This window comes from Ixodes scapularis, unplaced genomic scaffold (assembly GCF_016920785.2).
Source record: "Ixodes scapularis isolate PalLabHiFi unplaced genomic scaffold, ASM1692078v2 PGA_scaffold1__304_contigs__length_218370807, whole genome shotgun sequence".
Classification (NCBI taxonomy): Eukaryota; Metazoa; Arthropoda; class Arachnida; order Ixodida; family Ixodidae; genus Ixodes; species Ixodes scapularis.
Genome location: NW_024609846.1, coordinates 99163698 through 99184246, shown reverse-complemented (window position 1 = coordinate 99184246; position 20549 = coordinate 99163698). Strand labels below are relative to the sequence as shown.

At 46.3% G+C, this 20549-nt stretch overlaps 2 protein-coding genes and 1 non-coding gene across 5 annotated transcripts in view; 2 read left to right on the top strand and 1 right to left on the bottom strand.

The window, feature by feature from the left end:
- The window catches only part of LOC8031116 (ubiquitin carboxyl-terminal hydrolase 32), a 64203-nt gene extending 55356 nt beyond the window's left edge, over positions 1-8847 (top strand). For both annotated transcript variants that reach the window (XM_029974694.4, XM_040499418.2), the window contains exons 30-32: positions 2621-3112; positions 5463-5555; positions 7919-8847. In XM_029974694.4, the coding sequence (XP_029830554.2) occupies positions 2621-3112; positions 5463-5555; positions 7919-8089 (756 nt within the window). In that variant the 3' untranslated portion in view covers positions 8090-8847. The remainder of the gene's footprint in view (positions 1-2620; positions 3113-5462; positions 5556-7918) is intronic.
- A 1-nt stretch (position 8848) lies between these two features.
- Positions 8849-20549, bottom strand: part of LOC8031117 (carboxypeptidase D) — a 67499-nt gene continuing 55798 nt past the window's right edge. For both annotated transcript variants that reach the window (XM_029974689.3, XM_029974690.4), the window contains exons 21-26: positions 17172-17236; positions 16451-16582; positions 14304-14489; positions 12633-12735; positions 11875-12142; positions 8849-10835 (exon numbers count right to left, since the gene is read on the bottom strand). In XM_029974689.3, the coding sequence (XP_029830549.2) occupies positions 10820-10835; positions 11875-12142; positions 12633-12735; positions 14304-14489; positions 16451-16582; positions 17172-17236 (770 nt within the window). In that variant the 3' untranslated portion in view covers positions 8849-10819. The remainder of the gene's footprint in view (positions 10836-11874; positions 12143-12632; positions 12736-14303; positions 14490-16450; positions 16583-17171; positions 17237-20549) is intronic.
- On the top strand, positions 17996-18077 carry Trnas-aga. The gene has a single exon. It is a non-coding gene; the product is annotated as a tRNA-Ser (tRNA).

The following is a 20549-nucleotide window of genomic DNA, read 5'->3' as shown; positions in this document are numbered from 1 at the left end:
TATAAAGGGATACTACTACGAAATATCGCTTATCTCTTAAGTCTATTCGTGTGCAAGGGACCACTATCACATCAGACACATCAAGCTCTTGTTGAAAAAGACACGAAAAGGAATTTCAAAATGAATTAAACGATTAGCAAAGTGCACCTGGTGGTTGTCGCTAACGCCTCGTTTGTAATGCCCGTCTAGGAACCTTGCCAGGTAGTGACGATAACTGTCTCGCCTCCGGCCACCACGAGAAAAAAGGGAAAGAGGAGCTCCCCTCCTCCCGAGAATATGCTTTGTGTCTCCCAGAAGTTGCTATTGTCCCTCTACAAGACTATAAAAGATTAACCCGTCACTCAAAATTCGTACAAAAGCAGCCGCTTTGATGGCTGGAACCGTTAGGACATCTTCTCAACATCAGCCTCGCCGAAGCTTTGCTCGTTCCGAGACGAACTACGTCACGATTGCGTTGGGTGTCACGTGCTCTCCGCTGGCTGTTCTCCGAGCGCTTGTCAGAGTGGGCCGTTTGTAACGAAAAATACAGCCACAAGGCTCAAAATACAAACGTGCAATTATCATTTACGGATATTGTGGATCATATTCAACCTATTTCTGAACACGACGGGCGTTTTTCAAACTCCTTGAAATGTCCTTTTCATTCAAAAACCGCTTGTCTAAATAATAATTACCTAGGTTTCTCTCGGTGGGCTTTCTTTCGAGAGGGATTCCGGTACGTAAAAATTCTGCCACGAAAGGAAGTCGGTGAAGAGAAGTGAGCTAAAGGAAAGAAGGCAGTGTCTGCACGCTGAACCCGCAAAGCGCGCTTGTTTGTCTCGAGTTCAGTCGTTCCACAAAGCGCTCCAAGAAATGTTTGACCCTGGCTCGCGATGTCTTGCATCGATGCGCTCAGGTTCTTTCCTCCTGTGTGTTTAGCTTGTACCTCACCTGCCGGTCTGGCAAGCATGCGCCGCTGGAGTGTTGTTTTGTCGTATGCTGGACAGTTACATTTTGCATACTATTTTGGGAACCAGTTGTCGACAGAGTGGCATTGTTCCGATTTCGATTGAACAGCCGTTGTCTCCGCTTGCCCGACGAAGCACGTACCACTGCAAGCCTGCTGATGTTGCCCTCACGTGTGCATGTGAATATTAATGCACGACAGAGGCGCCAGTCGGGACTTTTGCAATTCATTGTTTTACGTTTGCTTACTTTTGACGAAAATCTGGCACGTCGGGACCCAGTAAAACGGTGGCAAGCGTTCTTTTCGGAATCGCTCGGCAACGCCTACAACACTGTACACTTGTGGGATGTCTCAGCAGTAAAAACTTAAAAAGCGAGTTCCGTCACAACTCAGCACAAAGTGCCCTTCGTTTGTCCAGCACTTAAAACAAAAATTTTTTTTTAAAGAATTTTTGCTTTAAAAGCTACTTTTGCTGCTCCGAAACACTGTTTTGGTTGCTCCAAAAGCCACGTTTGCTGCTCCAAAGCACTGTTCTGGCTGCTCCAAAGCTCACTTTTGCTGCTCCAAAACACTGCTTTGGCTGCTCCAAGAGGTGCTCCAAAATGGCTTAGGCAAATCACATCACTGGACTAGTCAAAGACGTGCTTTAGGCACCTTATCACTAGTAAACACGGTCGGTGGTCTTGGTGTGGCTTGTGTTGACTTGACTTGGCTTGGCTTGACTTGGCTTGAATTGGCAGGTGCCTGCGTGGCACGCGGCATTTCTGCGGCGTGCTTTGTACAGACACAAAAGCGATAAAAATGCTTTTTATGTTTTTTATTTCCCCTTCACATGGCCCCCCAATAGCCTCCCATATCCCCCCTCTTTTCCCAACCGATCTCCTGCATTGAGGTTGAGGGATGGCTTTCTCCAGACTCGCGCGCCTCGTGGCAGAACTCGATTACAAATGTAACGGGAGGTTCCTTTTTGAGTATGTAATTTAGAGAAAAAAACACGCGTTTTATTTGTGCGAACACGGCATATATATATAGATATATATATGTATATGCACAGTGCGCCCAAAAAGAGCAGTAATAGTAACGTTCGGAATCTCCATGCAATTAACTATTTTCGTTGGTCAAATTTCATGGAGGTGGTGACCCAAGAATGGCAGCCCCCCCCCCCCCCCCCCCCCCTAAGAGAAAATGGTGCCCGTGTATTTCCATTGCTGCGAGTTGACTTGACGTCTTGCCATCTACAACTGTTCATTTTGTATTGACAACCCAACAAACAATATGCCATCAAAAACAAGCTTCTAGAAAAAGCACCTGGGTGTGCCTTTAAAATAACTACTATTTTGAGACAGCAAAGGCACTGGCTGCTGCATATCTCTAGTGCAAGAAAAGCGGTGTGAGCATAGCTTTGCATCTAGCGGTGTCTCCGCTTGTGCCCTTAAGGCCCATTCACACGGGAGCATTTGCTCACATTTCCTTACGTTATGTTCCTTATCACCGGAACATTTGTGCTTTGTACATGCAGAGCTACTCCGTGAGCTGCGCTTCACGCGAAGCACAGAAGCTCCCGTAACATAATGCAACCTAAACAGTACTGCGTGAATGGGCATATAGCCGACTCCCGGAGCACCCTTTTTCCGTAGCAGACAAGCCTTTTCAAGTTGTCGCTTCCCCGCCCAGATTATCCACCTGAAGCGGTTCCAGCTGCTCAACGGCAAGTGGGTCAAGTCTCAGAAGATAGTGCGCTTCCCCTTCAAGGACTTCGACCCCACCGACTACCTATCCCCCGTGCCCCGCAAGGCTGCCCTCAGCTTCCAGCGTCGGAAGCGGCAGTCGTCGCCGGCCGGTCCCAAGGCCGGCGCCCGCCCCGCCTCCCCTCTAGTCCGGCGCATGCCCGAACCCGGGCTGCTCCTGCGGCAGTCCGCTTCTAGTCCCGCCAGGGGCCGCCCGGAGGTGGCCCAACTCCGGCACTCGGCTCAGCAGAAGGAGAGCCCACCTACGACGAGGGGCCTGTCCAACGGCGACGTGCGGCACGACGCGTGCCACAACTCGGTCGTTCTGGACGGCACCCAGGAAGCGGGCACCGGCGGCGAGCCCCAGGACCACCACAAGCACAGGCTACATCCGGGCTACAGCCCGCTAGACCTCAAGTACCAGATGTATGCCCTGGCGGTGAGTGGGGCGCAGTGGTCTGCATATCGGGCCAAAGGCTCCCCGAAACAAGGCCGTGGCGCCGAAATTTTGACGTCGCCCGAAGAAGCAATTGTGGGACGTGGATTGGACACGGGTGTTGCATCAGCAGCACCCGTGTCCAATTCAATAAATACTATGCATTTATTGTGTTGAAATTTAGTATACTGATGTATTTCTCAGTGGTGATTTGCAATATGCAATTTATAATTTCAATTAGGTCCTCTTTACGGGACGTTAGCATAAAATTCTTAAGAATATATCAGAAATTGTTATAGAATTGCATTAACCAAGACATGCTTTGTGCGGTGATGCTATTTTTGTGGCTTTTTATCTCATACAGTGAAACCTCGTTAATTTGGATCTCATGGGACCAGCAAAAATGTCTGAATTATCCGAAAGTCGAAATATCGAAAGTAAAAGCAAAGAAAATAGCGCAAAAACGTTTCCCTGTGACATACCTTTATTTTGAGAAGAAATCTGTTATTACCGCCTGCTTTCTGGACGACACTTGGGCGGAGACGGCAACTTTCCTTAGCGCGGTCGAGTGCCCCACCGCACTCGCACTGTCGGAGCTACGCATCCCGTGCGCGGACAATATAGCACAGCAAGGCCTCTTCTAGTTTACGGTGCACCACCTTCCAAGGCCGCTTTCTTTTCGCGTTGAACTTCTCGCTCTCGAAAGCCCGTAGAATATCGGCCTCAATTTTCATGTACGTGGCCAAACTGCTTCTCTTGACGTCGTAACTTTCCGTCACTTGTCGAGAGACGCCCTCCTTCAAGGCCCTCAGTATTTCCACTTTCGTCGCTAAATTCTTAGCCTAGTACGGCTGCAACGGAAAACGAGTAGCACAACTGACCAATAATCGGAGCGGCAAAATCGCGACACCTGGCGCTATTTTTCCCGAGCGTGCCGATAGCGAGAGTGCCAGTCACGTGGCATTTTTCAACGCGGGGGTGGCCGGCGAAAAATTGAGGGATAAGATAGCTGTTAAAATGGCAGGCTTTAGGATCACCGCGTTGAGGCATAAAACGTGACTGTCACTCTTGCTATCGGCACGCTCGGGAACAATAGCCCCGCGTGTTGCGATTTTGCCATTCCGGTCGTCAGTCACGTGCGCTACCCTTTTTCCGTTGCAGCTATGCTTCTGCCGCTTCCATGCCAGGAGAGCAACGCGCTGAAGCACGGCAATACAGAGCAAAACTGGTGCGAAACACGGAGAACCGGAAGAGCGAAGAGCCATGGGAAAACCAGAAAAACCACTTGTGCACCTCGAATGGATAGCGGTCATACCCTTTGGAACGGACGGTAGCTAGCGCCACGTGCCGAATTTGTCCGAATTAACCATAGTGCGCCGCATTCCCTCCGAATTAAGGAGCGTTTGCTGCCATTGACTAATACATACGTTTGACGGGACCGAATCGGCAGTTCAAATTATCCGAATTTCCGAATTAGCGGGGGTTGAAATAACGAGGTTTTACTGTACAATAGTTTTAATTAATTAGTCTCAAAAAGATATAGCCTCCCGTTTTGTGCTACTTGATTGCAAATGTTTTTACCAATGTAATATCATTAAATCAGGCTTAAAATAGCATCACCGCACAAAAGATGTTTTTGTGAATGGAATTCTATAAAAATTTCCTAGAATTTTTATAGAATTTCCAAGAAGGAGCACCTAATTAAAATTACAAATTTATTGATAACTCAGGATCTAGAAAAGTTATCTGAAAGTTAATTGCATGCTTGAAATCACCACTGAGAAATATATCACTATACTAAATTTCAACACAATAAATGAAAAAAAGAATGAAAAAAAAAAAATGAAAAGAAGTTGAAGATCAACATCCGCTGTAAAAGTGGGCCAATCCCAGAGGCAGTTCAATATACCGGCGGTAATGATTGCCTTCGGGATCAAAGCAACTTTCTCACCCAGAGCCAATTGTTTTTCCAGAGTATGTGCGCATATTTTATTACCTCCTCGGAGCTAATTTTGTATAATACGATATGCGGATGATACAAATACTTTCCACAACCCCGAGAGATCCGTGTCAAGAGTCTACTTGCTACGGGGATGAGCTGAGCTAGTTCGTTATAGTTCATTTCGGGTGGAACCAGCTGAACAAAAGTTAAGAGGGAGACAGGAGATAAGAATGGCAAATCTACCGCGGGACAGTTGGTAGTCGAGCGGTCGGTTCGCCATTCTTCCGTCTCCTTTCTTCCTTTGTTCAGCTGGTTCCACCCAAGATTCTACTGTAGTTCTAGAGCTATTAGGTATATTGCAAGAGGCCTTTGTACCGGCTTCAACTACTGTTTGTGTGCTGCCCTTTGCAGTGTCACACGGGTATCCTGGGAGGCGGCCATTACGTCTCGTACGCATGCAATCCCAACAACCGGTGGTACTGCTACAACGACAGCAGCTGCAAGGTGGGTAGCGTAAAGTCGAGCAGGTGCTCCTAGTGTTTTGCCCAAAACCAGGGCTCAGACTGGACGTTCTGCAAGTGTACTGTCGAGACCGGTTATAACGAAGTCGGTTATAACGAAATAGCGGCTACAGTGAAGCGATCACGATTTCCCATTTACTTTTGCACTTCGTTATAGCCGAAGTCGGTTATAACGAAATAGCGAATATAGCGAAGTGATTTCCGATTCCCGTTGACTTCGTTATAACCGGTCTCAACAGTAGTAGATTGCCTGCCCCAACCTCCCGAGAGGCCTTAGCAATACTGGAAACTCCTGCGGCGCGAGGGCCAAAACTGATCGAACTGCCCCTGGTGAGCCTGGAGTCTCCAATAGCAGACAAACTCATCAGAACGCATTGGCTTTGTCTGTCTCCACACGCGCAAGCCAACAAAAAAGCATTGCGACTTTTTTTTTTCTTGTTTGTTTGTTAAAAGCTATTTACCATTTCATAAGTAAAGGATGTGTTCTTTCCGTGGAAATTTTTCTCGACTTTTAAGGCATGGTTTTGTTTTTTTTTTAGCTAAGAAAACATTCTGATGTCGCAGTTTATGTAAGGTATGCGAGACACGAATCTATCTTATGCCATTTTTTTTGTTAATACTTAAACATCTTAAACTCTCAAAACTTGGCTACAGCTCAACTCTAGTGTCTCAATCAATCGGTACGTCTCACCTTTGCTGTTGACATTACTGTTTTCACGAACGTCTTCCCTATAACCCGTTTTGTCGAGAAGACAATCTGGTTCATCCTGCCGACACCATCGCCAGCTATAAAAATAATAGGCAGCAGAGAACCTATCCCGATATATTCACTACAGCGTCAACATGCTGCATGGAGACGATACTGTGTTTGCAGGATTCTAACACACACCTCGCCAAAATCGGTGCCCAAAACTAGATGTGCGTTAAAATCGGAACCAAAAACCGAAACTCCAAAATACTCTATATTAGGGAGATAAGACCGTGGCGCCCCAAGCGGTTAACTCTAGAACTACGCGGATGGGACAACGAGTACAATGACAAATACAACGGCTGGACTTTGTGTTCTCCGGTGAGGGGGAGGACGGGCTGCATGAACAATGCAGCATGCACGGTGCCCAGCTCTGCCCAAAAGCAGATGTGGGTCAAGCTCGCATTCTCCGACGACTGCTTTCGGGATGGAGATCTGGCACTTAGCGTCACTGCGTTTATTGTTAGTATTTTAAACACTGACCAGCACCGGTTCATTCTCAACGCTGTTGTTTGATGCCACACATGCAAAATGCTAAAGCCGCTCTTTTTTTTATTTATTTAGTTTTGCACAGACACTGCAATGGTCAAGACAATTGTTGTTGCCGTCTGAGATTTTTTGGAGGGGTAATTTGTGTTGTCTGCGAACTTTTTTTTTTATTTGCGATCACTTTTCGTTTTGATTTGGAACGGAACCCCCACTATGCCTCTTCTGTTTTCAGTTGTGCATTATTCCAACAGCAGAAGTGACAAAAATAATGACTGCACAAACACTACAAGCATTGCAGCAGTGTTGTGGTTATGTGCCACTAGTTGGCAGCTGTTAGCCAGTAGGCTCTCGAGTGATATCCACTGCCGACTGGCACGCTGACTTTCAAGCTTGAGCATCTTTTTGTGTTCACCTATTTTGAGAAGGTGGCATCAAAAGTAGGTTTTGAGAATATAGTTTTAATGGATGAAGCCTTCTTCCTGGTTTTCAGATGCGAACCAGTTGTACATAATGCTCAAAACGGCGTTGAGCCTCCTTAATAGATAAATAAATGTCCGTTTGCATGCACGCTATAATTTGATTGTCGTTGCAGTTGTGATCAGTTTATACTGCTGTGCAAACGCAGTGAACGTAGTTAATTGTTTCAGCTCTTGCAATTGGGTAAAACGAGGCTCGCAAATGCCTAAAATGTCGCAAAGTCTATACTTTTTACAACGAAGCTGTTATGTGCTAGGGTCTGGGAAAACATGTGTCTGTGGATGTTGACAGAAAACTCCCCATTGGTCGTGGCAAGTATGAATAAATAAAAATAAAAAGAGGGGACAACCAGCGTAAGTCATTCTTCCAATTATTAGATAGTGAAGTCCTGATCCCTTGTTATCTCTAGGCATCGTCCTAGAAGTCGTCCTCTAGGCATTGTGCTCGAGGTCGTCCTAGGCGTCATAAAAATAACAGCTTTGCTGGTCCTCCATCTTCACTCAAAGTGAAAAGGCTCTACAGTTTTTTATTGCGTCGTCCGCCGTCACCGGTGGCCGTAGCTTTTTGGAGGAGTTTCCCGTACTGGCGAAGTTACGTCGTATTTGAGCTTGGTCTTCCGTCTCTTGCCGCAGGAAGTCCAACTGGACCAGATAGACTCGGACTCTGCCTACATGCTGTTCTACGAACGGGAAGGCATAGACTACGAGGCCTACATGCCCAACACAGAGGGCAAGGTGCCAGACGCCAGGGACATTGACGACGAGTTCGAGAACGACTTTCGCAAGATGTGCGTCCTCCAGTAGGTGCCGCTTTGGCCGACAACCCACAGGCGCGGGAACGGGCCTCGGAAGCCGGCTGGCATGGGTGCGTGTCCGGCACCTGCCCCACCTTGCATCGCTCCACAACCAGAGGCTTTTGCCGCGTGTACAACCGGCGCCCCGTCGGAAGGGCATTCGAGCTTTGTGACCTGCCATCCTTCTTGTTCCGTTTTTGATGAGGGTGTCGCGTCTTTTACGTGTTTTGTAAAAACAAAAATAGAAGCTAAAGCTTTTTCATTTTTTTTTCCTTATTTTAGAGCTGGTAGGAACGAAGGTGCGTGCTAATGGACTTAAGTGAGAATGCGTCTAGTTCAAAGCCACATTTAGAGCAAATCGTTGCGGTTTGGCCGACCACAGTGGCCACAAGCTGACGTCAAGAGCCACGAGAGAGAATGGGATGGTGTGGGCAGTCAGGCTAGTTGTGTGCTAGGTCATTTTTCTAATCAAGTCAGTTTTCTTGTTTTTTTTTATACATTTTTCTCAAGAAAGTAGTAAAGGCGAGTTTAATATAAAAACATGAAAAAAGCTTTTGTGTACATATATATATATATATATATATAATTATCTGAACTATACATGAATATGCATATCTGCATGCAGAGGTAGCCAGCATGGAAAATGAGCCTTGGTGTTCTGTTGAGCCTCATTTTTAAAAAGACTAAGAAAGAAACAAAGCTAGAATGCTGTGTGATGAAAGACTGTTGTGAATGAAGATGGAAGTATTAAAAATACTCGTTGCCATAGTTGCAGTGTTCCATTTCTTTATTTCTGCATCAAAGTGACTAGAGGAGAGTACTAGCAGTATCTTAGTTACACCGTCTTCTTCTGGGAGCACATCTATATTCTCGTGGTGGTAGTAGCAAGTACAAAAACTGGAGTTACCTTCGGAAGACGAGACCAAACAGGGCTGAGTGTGTAACAAATGCACTGGACTTTCTCCCTTTTAACAGGTGCCAGTCATTGTGGATGGAGTGCACAGTAGGCATGTGAACAACAGCTTGAAACACACTTTTCACATATCACACAACGAGAGGATGCATGGTTTCCCCCAAGTCTTCGAAATGGTGTTATACGAGCCCTTTGAAGCATTCGACATTGAATAAAAAGGAAGATACCACACAGACTGGTAAGGCTTGAACAAATGAAGCTACCTGCTGATAGTTCTCTAAAAACTTTGGTCATCATCTTAGGACAAGCGATAATTCCCAGCCCTAGAAGAGTGAGGGAGCCTTTTAAGTACCGTTGAAAGACATGTGCAACCTCCAGACAACCAAGAGAGAAATGACAGCCATGAAAACTGCACGTCACCAAAGCTTTGTTTTCCCGCCCTCGTGCATGTTGACGGCTGAACAACCACTCTTACTAAATACCAGTGCGGACAAACATCCACTTAAAAAAGCACACGGTTTTAGTAGATGCAATCTGGGTCGAAAGTGTATTCCGCCAGTCCAAATAACATCTACTGCAAGGAAGTTTCATAAAACAAATTTTTAAAAATCTGCATTTTTTTTTTTTTTTTGTTTGTGTGTGTGGTTTAATGTTTTTGACTGCTGCAACTATTTTCTTCCGCAACAGACCAAAACCGTGTCTTTTCCAAAACGTAGTTTGCTTCCTTGTCGGTTCTCTAGTGCTGCCCTAATACGGCCAGACAAGCATAATAAAATGCGCTTTCGCTTCGGACACAATTGGTCTAGTCAAAGAGGCGTCCACCAAAACAAAGTCTCGTCTAGATTAAGAATCGCTGCTTATTACGTATCATCACAAAGCACTATGGAAATAAGGCCACTGCATGTGTATAGCATTGTCCCAAAAAGGAAGTCTGAAAAATAAGGACTGCAAACCGACACGCACACCACGCTTGCATGCACATCGCCATCCGACACTTCCGCGGGCCGACGGCGGACGTGGAGCGGAACACCAACAAGGGTCCTTGCGTTAATGCGGCGTCTGAATATATTAGATGCTATATCACGTGGCACAGAGTCCTCGGACCAAGTGCGGCTGCTCAGGGGTCGTCGCCCGTCGTTTTAAAAAGATCATCAATAAAGACGACTCGGACATGTGACTGGCAAAGGGGAAGACCCAGGTATGCACACTTTCTATGTTTGCTTGCGCACTCGACGGACTGCACACGCTGTAGTTAAAAAAACAAAAATGTAGAGATTACAAAGTATACGTCGGTCAGTTCCGACAAAAAAGGCTATTTCACGAGTTTCTCCTTGTAAGAAAAAGTACTATACTCATTGTCGCCTCAAGAAAAGAAAAGCAAGTTCTGCACATAGTTCATGAGGTGTGCAAAGTGGTTCTTACAAGGGTTGGTTGTCAGGAAAAACAATTGTATGGTGTGCATTTGAAAATATGTTACAATCAGGTAAAAAGAAAGTCAATTGTACGGCCAAGTACCAACTAATCTGCCACCCAAAAGGAGAATTTAGCAATGTTCCACGGGAGCCAATCTATTTTTTGCTAGAGTTCTTGAGGTGAGAACGAGCATAGCATGGTCCGCCCTCAAATGGTGTGATGACGTACAGATCAGATGAATATATAAAGTTTAAAATCTTGTTTCCTATGTTAAAAAAGAAGAAAAAAAAAAACATTTTAGGCCAACAAAAACCTGTATGTATGTACAGACCACTTTTCAACAATATAAAAAAGGGAAAGTACCATTACTTTTCAGAAACTTTACAAATGGAGCTGGAGGTACCTCCAAAGATTCTATAGCTTCGGAGATCTGAAAATAAATGCGTGCAAAGGAATAAGTCAAACGGAGCTCACCAATCCTGCTCCAAAACACTTTTTCATTACACGAGAGAAATCCTATAAGTTTGAAGATTTGAGCCGACCAGCACAGGCTATTTATAGAAACAAAACGCTCGTTATGCTAATTGTCGAATGGTATTCCCACGAGTTGCCAAACTGAATTTTAGGGAAGTCAACAAATGTAAGTGAGGGCTGAATATCCATTATTCATGTATGTCTCGTCTACACTTGGCTCCCCCAAGCTGCCAAAGGGTTGGAAGCTATGTGCTCATTGGACCAGTCGTACATTTCTCCTTCGCGAAATGATCGCACACGCCCATACCCCCATGCAGGGAATGCGGTCAAGTGATGAAAAGCAGGCGGTTGATTGGTCCAGCAAACACGTAGCTCCCACCACACTGTCAGCTTAGGGCTGAACAGGGTGCAGCGGCAACTTCTGCGAAACTGATGCCATTCACTCAAATCAAACAATCGGAGCACCTACAGGTCCAAGCACAAAGTTGTGAAATTTTAAAAGCATGTGCTGAACCTATTGCACTTTTTCACCAAACCTCATTACACAAAATTGTCACCGTCTAAAGGGAAATCTCATTTGAGCAAACCACATTTGTTCGTGGCTATAAACAATCCCGTCGGGATCTTTTGCTGCCACAAATAAATGTTGCGAAGCAATACTTCAAACTCTCCACATCTACGGCCAAGAACACCCACGTCTTGCAAAGTTAATTCATTCCGATGTTACCCGAGTCGGGCAGGAAGATCATTTCCGTGCACCACGCTTTCCACCCTACATTCACACACTTCGACACAAATTACGGAACTGGCACGACACCTGAAACCCCAAGACAGGTGCCGCCAACAAACTTTTCCACGCAAGAACCGTCCATTTGTCCCCGAGATTGTAGCTCACGGCAAAACCGACTGTAAATTCTGAGACTGGTGCACTCACACGCGTTGCAGCCGCCGCTGTGGTGACGACGGCAACGGCAGCGGGGTGCACGTAGACTTACTTTCCGTTCTTCCAGGTGCGCGTGTTGTAGATTTCGTCCTCGGAGGTGGACTCGTCGTGGTACTCTGCGGTCTTGAGCAGCTTGCGGTGCACGCCAAATCCCATGAGTTTCTTGACCTTGTGGTCGTCGTCGTCGTCTTCGTCGTCGTCGAACAGGGTGCCTCCGTTGCTCTGGACTGGCAAGAAGCCCGCCCGCTGGGGCTGACGCCTGCTCAGCACCACGCTGTAGATGCACAGGGCGCTCACCATGGCCAGCAGGACCAGCGAGCCTGGGAAGAGGAAACAATGCCACGTTCGAGCACTTCTCTGGTGGCACAGAATGGCCGAGGTCATTGCGTTCAAATCCAACCGAGCTTGAGGGAGGAACAAGACAATCCTAAGAGTGATCTCGCACAGCGAGAGCCGTAAGGATACTTTCGGAAAGATTAGAAGGGAAGCCACCTCAAAGCTCGTCGAGTATATAATCTCCAACGTCGCCGAACCCAGCAAAGGCAAGCAAACTGTCTGTGTTGCCGACACAACGTGGCAGATAAGGCTACTTTCAATAGTTATGCAATACAATTATAACAAGGAAAACCGAAAACGAGAGAAAGATTATGAGACCAGAATCTATGCAAAATTGTACTTGGTGGCTTCATGCAATGTAAGTGACCAGATACAGATGCATGTAAAAGGAACATAGCTCGATGGTCCCTCGTTGTATGCCACACCATTTTGGAAGCATGCTAGGAAGGGAATGGGGGAGGGGGTGGCACACACCTGCCAGGACCACAAAGACGTGTTTTGGCAAGCCAGCAACTAAGATGTTCTCCTGGAGGCGGAACTCCACGTTCGTGGCACGGCCTGAGTATACAGTCACAATCTGCAAAAGAGCCAAAGTTGACACTGAGAAGGTTCTCCGAAAATTTCGCTGTTTTAGTCATTTTTATGCCAGCTTTCTTTGCACATTGTTCCCATTTAGTATCTATTTAAGTAAAAAAAGAGATGGGCTGAAATCGCTGCTGCCACCACATTGATTCTCGAAGAAATCCATTAGCATTTTGCGCGGCGGTTATGTACAACAAAGCATGGTGAATGCAGCCTCTCGGCACTTTTCTGTGGGGTGAACATTCCCGAAACCCCGCTCCTCCCTGGTGAAAGCAGATCAGGTCACTCAGCGTGCGTATGAAGGACGTGCACGTGACCGTGCGCTTACGACGAGGTAACTGCGAGTCAAGAACGGTGTGGCATGCCGAAGAACGGGTCCGCAGCCCGTGTTCGTCCATGGGTCTCTAAAGCCAGCAGAAACTTCTGAGGGCGTCCAAAGTGTACACCCGCACCCCAGCCGCTTATTCCGAGAGGTTAGGCAATAGCGTACAGAGCGACGGCGGCCGCGCAGCGTTGGCTGGTTATATATAGAAAGCGACTCCTTGACGTAACACCTAGCAACCTAGGTGTTACGTCAAGGGAGTATTTGGGCAGCCGGCAGGACGCTGCGAAGTGGCGTGTAAGGGTGGGCCAAGGTGGGTTAATATTTTGGAATGAGCCAACTGCAGACTGTCGCTGCAAAGCGGCGTGAATGGGGTGGCCGGTGTGGGTTAACGCGGGCCCTAGTGATACACCCGCCGTCCCCCTCTGCACGGCGCCGAAATTGGCAAAGGGGGACGTCGCCAACGTTCTTTGGTTGCTAGGTGTTACATCAGGGCATCGCTCTCTAAAATCAGCCAAACCAGTGTGGCCTCGGTTGCTACGCATACTATTGCCTAACCTCCCGAAATATGCATCCCGCCGCCAGCCGTCGGCGCTTGTGGAAGGTGTTTCCTAGTCAGTTTCCTCAGCCAGTGGGGCTGGGGTGCCATTCCGTGGCGACATTGCAAACTCTGAACACACCAAACGCTCCAAACCGTCCGAGGTCAGCGCATGTACCAATGCACTAATGCCAACGCACTAAAAAAAAATTTATACAATGAGATTTACACATTGAGTGACGGTTAACAACGCATGAAAGAAGCCTGCGTCCAGCTATGCATCGATCGGGTGATAGGCAGCAGTTGTTGCCTACCGCCCGACCGGTGCGTAGTACTGGTTACCATACCCACCGCTAAGAGGTAATGTTTCCACTGGCAAAACTGTGTTACAGTCAAAAAAATATTTATTTCATCTCCTTTAGACTCGTAAGCAGATAGAATTATATACTTCCATCCTGAATCATCCTATTCATACTGTTGTAGTGACGGCTAGCTTATACGCTTGTTACGGGATTCACGCTGCAACGACAACAGTTCTCGCAGTGGCTCGCCTTCTTCGTCGGCACCTGTCGCACTCACCAATGCTGTTGCGGCACTACTAGGAAGTCGTCGGGTGGAAACGAGGGATCGCTATCTAGGGCGCGGCAAGTGCGTCAGCCGGAGACGTTTTGCAGGCACCACGCTGCAGCACGACTCTACGTACCTTGGTCATGGGGAAGTAGTCCGTGGCGGTGACGACCACGGTGAAGACGCCTTCGCCCAGCGGCAGCCAGAACTCGCCCAGGTGCGTGGTGGGCTTGAGCATAGCCTGCCCGTCCACCGTGATGTTGGCACTCCCGATGGGGTCCCCGCTCTTGGTGCGCACAAAGCCGGTCAGGCCACGGGTGCTCTGCGGTTGGACGGTTGATGGGAAGGGTTGCGGGTTCGGACGGCTTCCGGTGTTCGAGCAAAGGACATTTTAGATCTGTTCACTGACATTGTTTCCAAAGTTCTGATGGAACACTGGCAAAGAGGCCCTAATTTTAAGTTAAAAGGGCACTGACAAGTCAAAATAATTTTTTTTTTTTTTTAATTATCTGAAACAATTGAAAACGATGCATGGACATTACCCTCAAAAATCGAAGTTTGGGAACTCAGTATGTGTGAAATAAAAGAAAAATAAACAATACCAAAAGGCAAATTCGAAGTTCCCACGTGATTTGCACCAGTGCAGTGACGTCAAAGATTGAGTCGTCCTGTAACTCGAGTTTCTCTCCTACCTCCAAATGCTCCGAACCGTCCCGACCGCAAGTGTCCTGTTCTTTCGCGTCCCGCGATCAGCAGCGCTTCTCCGTGCGTGCCGCCTATCGCTGCGAGCAGACGATGCTTCACTTTCGAGTTTAAGTTCTTTCAGGGCCCTTTCAGCAATCTCAAATTCTTTGAAACGGTGCGAAGTCGAAGAGGATGCGCAGTGGACTTTGGTGAGCAATGTGAGGGGTCATGTCTCGCCAGTGCTGCGTGAAAGGCTGCCCCGGCAGTGTCACAACCGGAACTATGTTGCACAGGCACCAAACCCAGTTGTTTTGACTGTTTGACAATTTTCTTTACGAAGCCTGAAAGCTCGTTGGGCACCGAAAAGAGAACTTTGTCCGATTCCCCGATCATCCGCAGTGCTACATGCGCCGAGCGCTGCTATGTTTTCTGAAGGAGGATAAAAAGCCAGGAGACGACATCATTTTGGGACTCAGATTTTTTATATTTCAAAAAAAGTGCATTCACATTCCCGCTAAAAAACATGTTTAACGAATGGCGTTATTTAATATTATACAAATGTCGCTTACAAAGCTTCTAAATTTCATAATCGATTACGTCACAAATAAAAAGAAGCAAGGAGGTGAGAAGAGGGAAAGAAAAGCGCCAAAAATAAAAAAAGACCACGCACGTGGAAAAATTTTTTTTTCCCATTGTGGTATTTTTTTTGTGTTTATGACTACAATTTGCATCATTTTAGACAACGAAAAAATATAACCTTTGGGGTATCGGTGCTTCTTTAAGGATCAACTAAGTAATTTAGCAGATGCATGAAAAGTAACATAAAAAAATTCAAATCTCTCATTCATTAGTAAATTTTGAGCATAGGAAACAAAAAGACAATGGAAATATGAGAGGGAATAACAGCCTCCAACATCTCTCTCAGAGAATGTTTACTATCACAGGTGCACTGCCGAGAAGCAACATCTGCGGAGCTCGCTTTCAGGGGTGTTGCTCCTATGCAGTGCACCCATGCTCGGTAAGAAGTGCACTCAACAGGGCTAGCTCGCCGCGATCAACACTTTGAAGGACATCAATATCGCAGTTCATCTCGAAGCGAATATTGATTATTGTAGTATTCTAAACAACTATTCAAAATTTCAAATATGTGCACAACAATACGAGGTTGCCACTGGCTCTAAAAGACTGGAATGCACTACCTGACAGCATTGTTTCTATAAATGAAACTAACGTATTTGCAGCAGCCTCTTCCTCTCAAACGCCTCATATAGACTCGTGTTTTTTTTGTGTTTTTTTTTAAATATTGTGTTTATGTTGTGATCATTTTTTTAATAATATGTATATGCCTACTTCATTGTATAATGCCCACTCGAGCACTCAAGAAAAAGTAAATTATGATGATGATTCCTCCAACATTAGTTAAACACTAGCTGCATATACTATAATAGCTCCAGCCAGTGGATCCTGAGTGGTCGCATGTCTTGATTTCCAAACAGCCAGTCTCGTCAAACAAGTGCAGAACAAATGCCTCGCGTCAATTTCAAGTGTAAGCATGAAGCAATAAAACTGCATTGTTATAAGGAACAACTCGTGGCTTGCCTGGATTAGGAACTGAAGGAGAGACTGCTTGTTGGCCACCCATAGGTCAGACGACGTCGCGGCATCCGGTGCAGCGCAGCAAGATATAAACGCTGACAGCTCGTAGGTTCCAGCGGTCTTGTAGCTGAATTCCTGCGGTCAAGACAAAACAGACACCACTGAGAACAATGCAATCTTGGAGACACGACTGCAATCACATTGTTGCACATGTATGCATTCAAATGCAGGGTCACAAAACCATGATAAAGGTTAAACTTTGCACTTGTGCTGCGAAGAACATCGAAGTGTCCACGTACGGTTCTGTATATAATACTGCATATGCTTTATTTTTCAAACAAAAGAGTCTCGGGGATGAGGCAAAAAAAGATGTGTTGTCCTTTGACGATGTGTCAGCCCCAATTACAACATTCGGGAGGAAAAAAAAAACAGAACAGAAAAGAGCACTTACAAAAATTGCCAAAAATCGTCAGGGCAGCAGCAAACATTTTGTATACATGACCAAGGTAAAGCAATAACTGCCAATCATGAATAATTCAGCATTTATTGTTCAATGATTCTTTTAAATGTATGAAATTAAATGTTAGCTTGTGCAATTTGACCTATCATAGGACGTCTGTTTGGTACTTTCAGTGCAAGATATGCAAGTTCTTGAGTACCATAGTGCAAACTTTGACTTTACTATAGTGACTGCCTTTTATACAGTAGGATGTTTATAACTCACCATCAAGGAGCCATTCATTGATGTGAAATTCGATTCACCCCTTACGATTCCGCCGGATGTGTTGTCTGATGAAAGAAAACAGGAGAGTCAAAATGTTAACAAGTAATGCTCAAACACAATTACTTAAGGTAAGAATGCTTTTCTAAGAACAAGGATGCATTCGGATGCCCTTTGCACGAAGGGACAATGCAGCACAGAAGTTCGAGGCATAGCTGAAAAACAGGCAGGACGCACAATGCTGCTACAAAAAAAAAACACAAAAAAACCCACATATAAACAGAAGATTGACTCAAAAACTCGGACGAAAGGTTTTGCAAAAGGATCCTCTCAAGAAGCAAATCTTAAGCTCAACAACTTTTATGAATAATCAACTTAATATTCTCTAATAATAATCTTCATTTAAGGAGCCCCAAAACAACCACAATGGTCTTTTGATTGATGCACCTCCACAAAAACAGCATTAAGAAAAAATTGAGCGAATCTCCAAGTGGTGATTGATGTTGATTGGGGCGAAGCTCTGGTGGTGCTTGTCTGCGTAGAAGCTGAGCCGCAGCATGCTGAGCCTTTCGTTCGTCTTCGTCCATGTCAGAAAGAGAATGTGTGGTATGGAACGTGGTTATATATGCATTTGAGCATTTGACCGCAGTGCCCTCTCGTCCATAGACGTTGAGCCAATGCATGCAAAGTTTAACGCGATTATATACGCATTTGACCGCAGCGCCCTCTCCTGTATAGACGTTGAGCGGCTACATGCAACGTTTCATCCATGACAGAAACCCCAGCTTTTGAGTTACTACCACATCTCAGAGCCCCCTACTCGTCCCGCAGTCGTGGCCGAGTGGTTAAGGCGATGGACTAGAAATCCATTGGGGTCTCCCCGCACAGGTTCGAATCCTGTCGATTGCACAAACATTTTTTTTTTTATTATTTCTTTTATTTTTTTATTTTTTGCCTTACGTGACCACGTGAACTCACGAGCACGAGCACCAGCAAGATCGATGTGAGCACGGACGCCGGACGGACAAGGCTAGATCCTAAGGAGCTTCGCCCCTAAAAAAATATATAACCAGACTTAAGGCACACCTACCGCAAAATTCAGAGCGAACGCACACATTTAAAAAATCGCCCGCCCGCCTGCTGCCTCCCCTCCCCCCCCCCCCCCCCCCCCCCCCCGAAATTCCAGGTGATAACGGGGAGATAAAGAACCAGTAAAGAAACAACCGAGGCAGGGGCGTAACCCAAGGTCGCGCGATCTGATACCCAGCAATATAAGTCGGACTGAGCTGGCTACCCCATTCGGACTTGTGTCAAGAAACCGTAAAGGCTTATTTCATGTCTGCTCAAGATAAGGTACAGCTACACGATCGAAAAAAGGGTTGAAGTCGTCCAGTGGCATCGCAAGAATGGGAGCAACGTAACCAAGACGGCACACCATTTCGAAGTAGACAAGAAGCGTGTGCGAGAATGGATTACCAAGTACCAATTGCTCTTGCAACAGTGTCACTGGAAGAATAAGTTGAAAAGAGTGATGAGCAACGGAAGGCCTGTTTTTAGCGAAGAGGTCGACGACGCACTGATGGACTTCCGATCAGCCAGACTGAACTGGACTGAACGATCAGCCGGTCGAGCCATCAGCAACTGCCTTCTGCAAGAGCATGCGCGACAGCTAGCTGCAAAAATATGACCGCAACTTTTAAGCATCAAGCCACTACATCGCTCGGTGGGAAAAATGCTTCAATGTATACATGCGGGTTGGAACGAACGAAAGCGAGAAGCTCGGTGCTGACTACGCAGAAGCGATCACGGTGTTTTGAAGAGCTGTTAAAATGTAGCCTGAAGCACGATTATTTCTACTAGTCAAACCCGACTATATCGAACCCGTTTACATCGAATTATCTCTTATATCGGACAATTTTTGTGCACAGTAATGTTACAGCGATAATATATAGCAAAAACTACGGTTGCATCGAACAAAAATAGCAGCCGCTGCCGATATATCGAACTACCAAGAGCGCCGTTTTGCTCTGCAAGCTGGCTTTCCCCCAACGCGAGCGGCCGCATTGGGGGAAAGCCAACTTGTAAAGCACACTGGCTTTTTTTTTTTCTGAACGGCCGCGTCAACCGCTTGGAAGAAAAAAAAAATCTTTTGCGAAGGGAGCGGGGAGAGGGTGCTCCGTGCTCCCTCTCCCCAATTGGTCCGCAAAAGAGAATATTATTTTTTCTTCCGGGCGGTTGACGCGGCCGCCCGGGAGAAAAAAAAAAGCCAGCTTGCTCTGCTAGCTGGCTTTCCCCCAATGCAGCCGCCTGCCTTAGGGGAAAGCCAACTTGCAGAGCAAAACGGCGCTCTGCAGGAGAAGGTGCTCCTGCTCGGACGTGCTCCGTGCTCTCGGTATAGTTCGGAGCTAATGCGAGAATATAGAAGGCAGCGACCTCGGCATTTTGGAGTCCGTCGCCAGCGTAGAAAAATATCGTTATCGCAGATGCAATGAAGAAAGAACAGCAGAAGGTGCAAGACTATTTCATTGTGTAATATGTCAGCAGAAAGTGGATTTTCGAGTCACATTCATGAAAACTTTTATATCCGTTATATCGAACTGGTAGACTTTTTTTGCGAGTTCGATATAAACGGGTTTGACTGTGCTCTATAGCAAACATGGATCAGACAATGATCCGGATGGATTCACCAGCTTCAAGGACCAAGCTGCCAGGGAGCCGAGCATTCGAATTGCGAACACTGGCTGTGCACCACGAGGAATGACAGTGTCCCTGTGTGCAACGGCGACAGGAATAAAGCTGCCTGCGCTAATCGTCCATAAAGAACCAACCGCTGCATGCCACCAAAAGCGCTGTTTTCCTTACGGATTCCAGGTGGGTCGCATCTACTAATTATTCCATGGTTAGAGAACAATAAGTAGACGCTTACAACCACACAGAACGAAGGTAGTAGCTGCATTCGTATTACTTAGACCTCCTGCACCGATCCAGAAAAGTGTAGGGCGGTGTACTTCCGGTCGTATATCTAAATACACATACCAGAAGTAGAGTGCCCTACACTTTTCTGCACTGGTGCAGAGTTGTAAGTAAATCGAACGCAGCTAATAGCGAAAACTGCATTTACGTGGTTTACGCAAAAAAAAAAAAACTTCGAAACAATTCGATTGTTGCGCCCCACAGAGCCAAATCTAGTTTAGTTTTGTCTCGTGGTGGTCGCTGCTCTCAAAACAAATGTTCAAATGTTTCCGTTTATTTTTTTAGCTGCATGCAGACCGTTCCAAAAACCCGAATCCGTGACGATCAGAAATTTGTTTGACGTTTGCTAGGTGGCACAAGCCTCCAGCCAGAACGAAAAGTTTCAACAGCATTTCCCTACCCATTTAT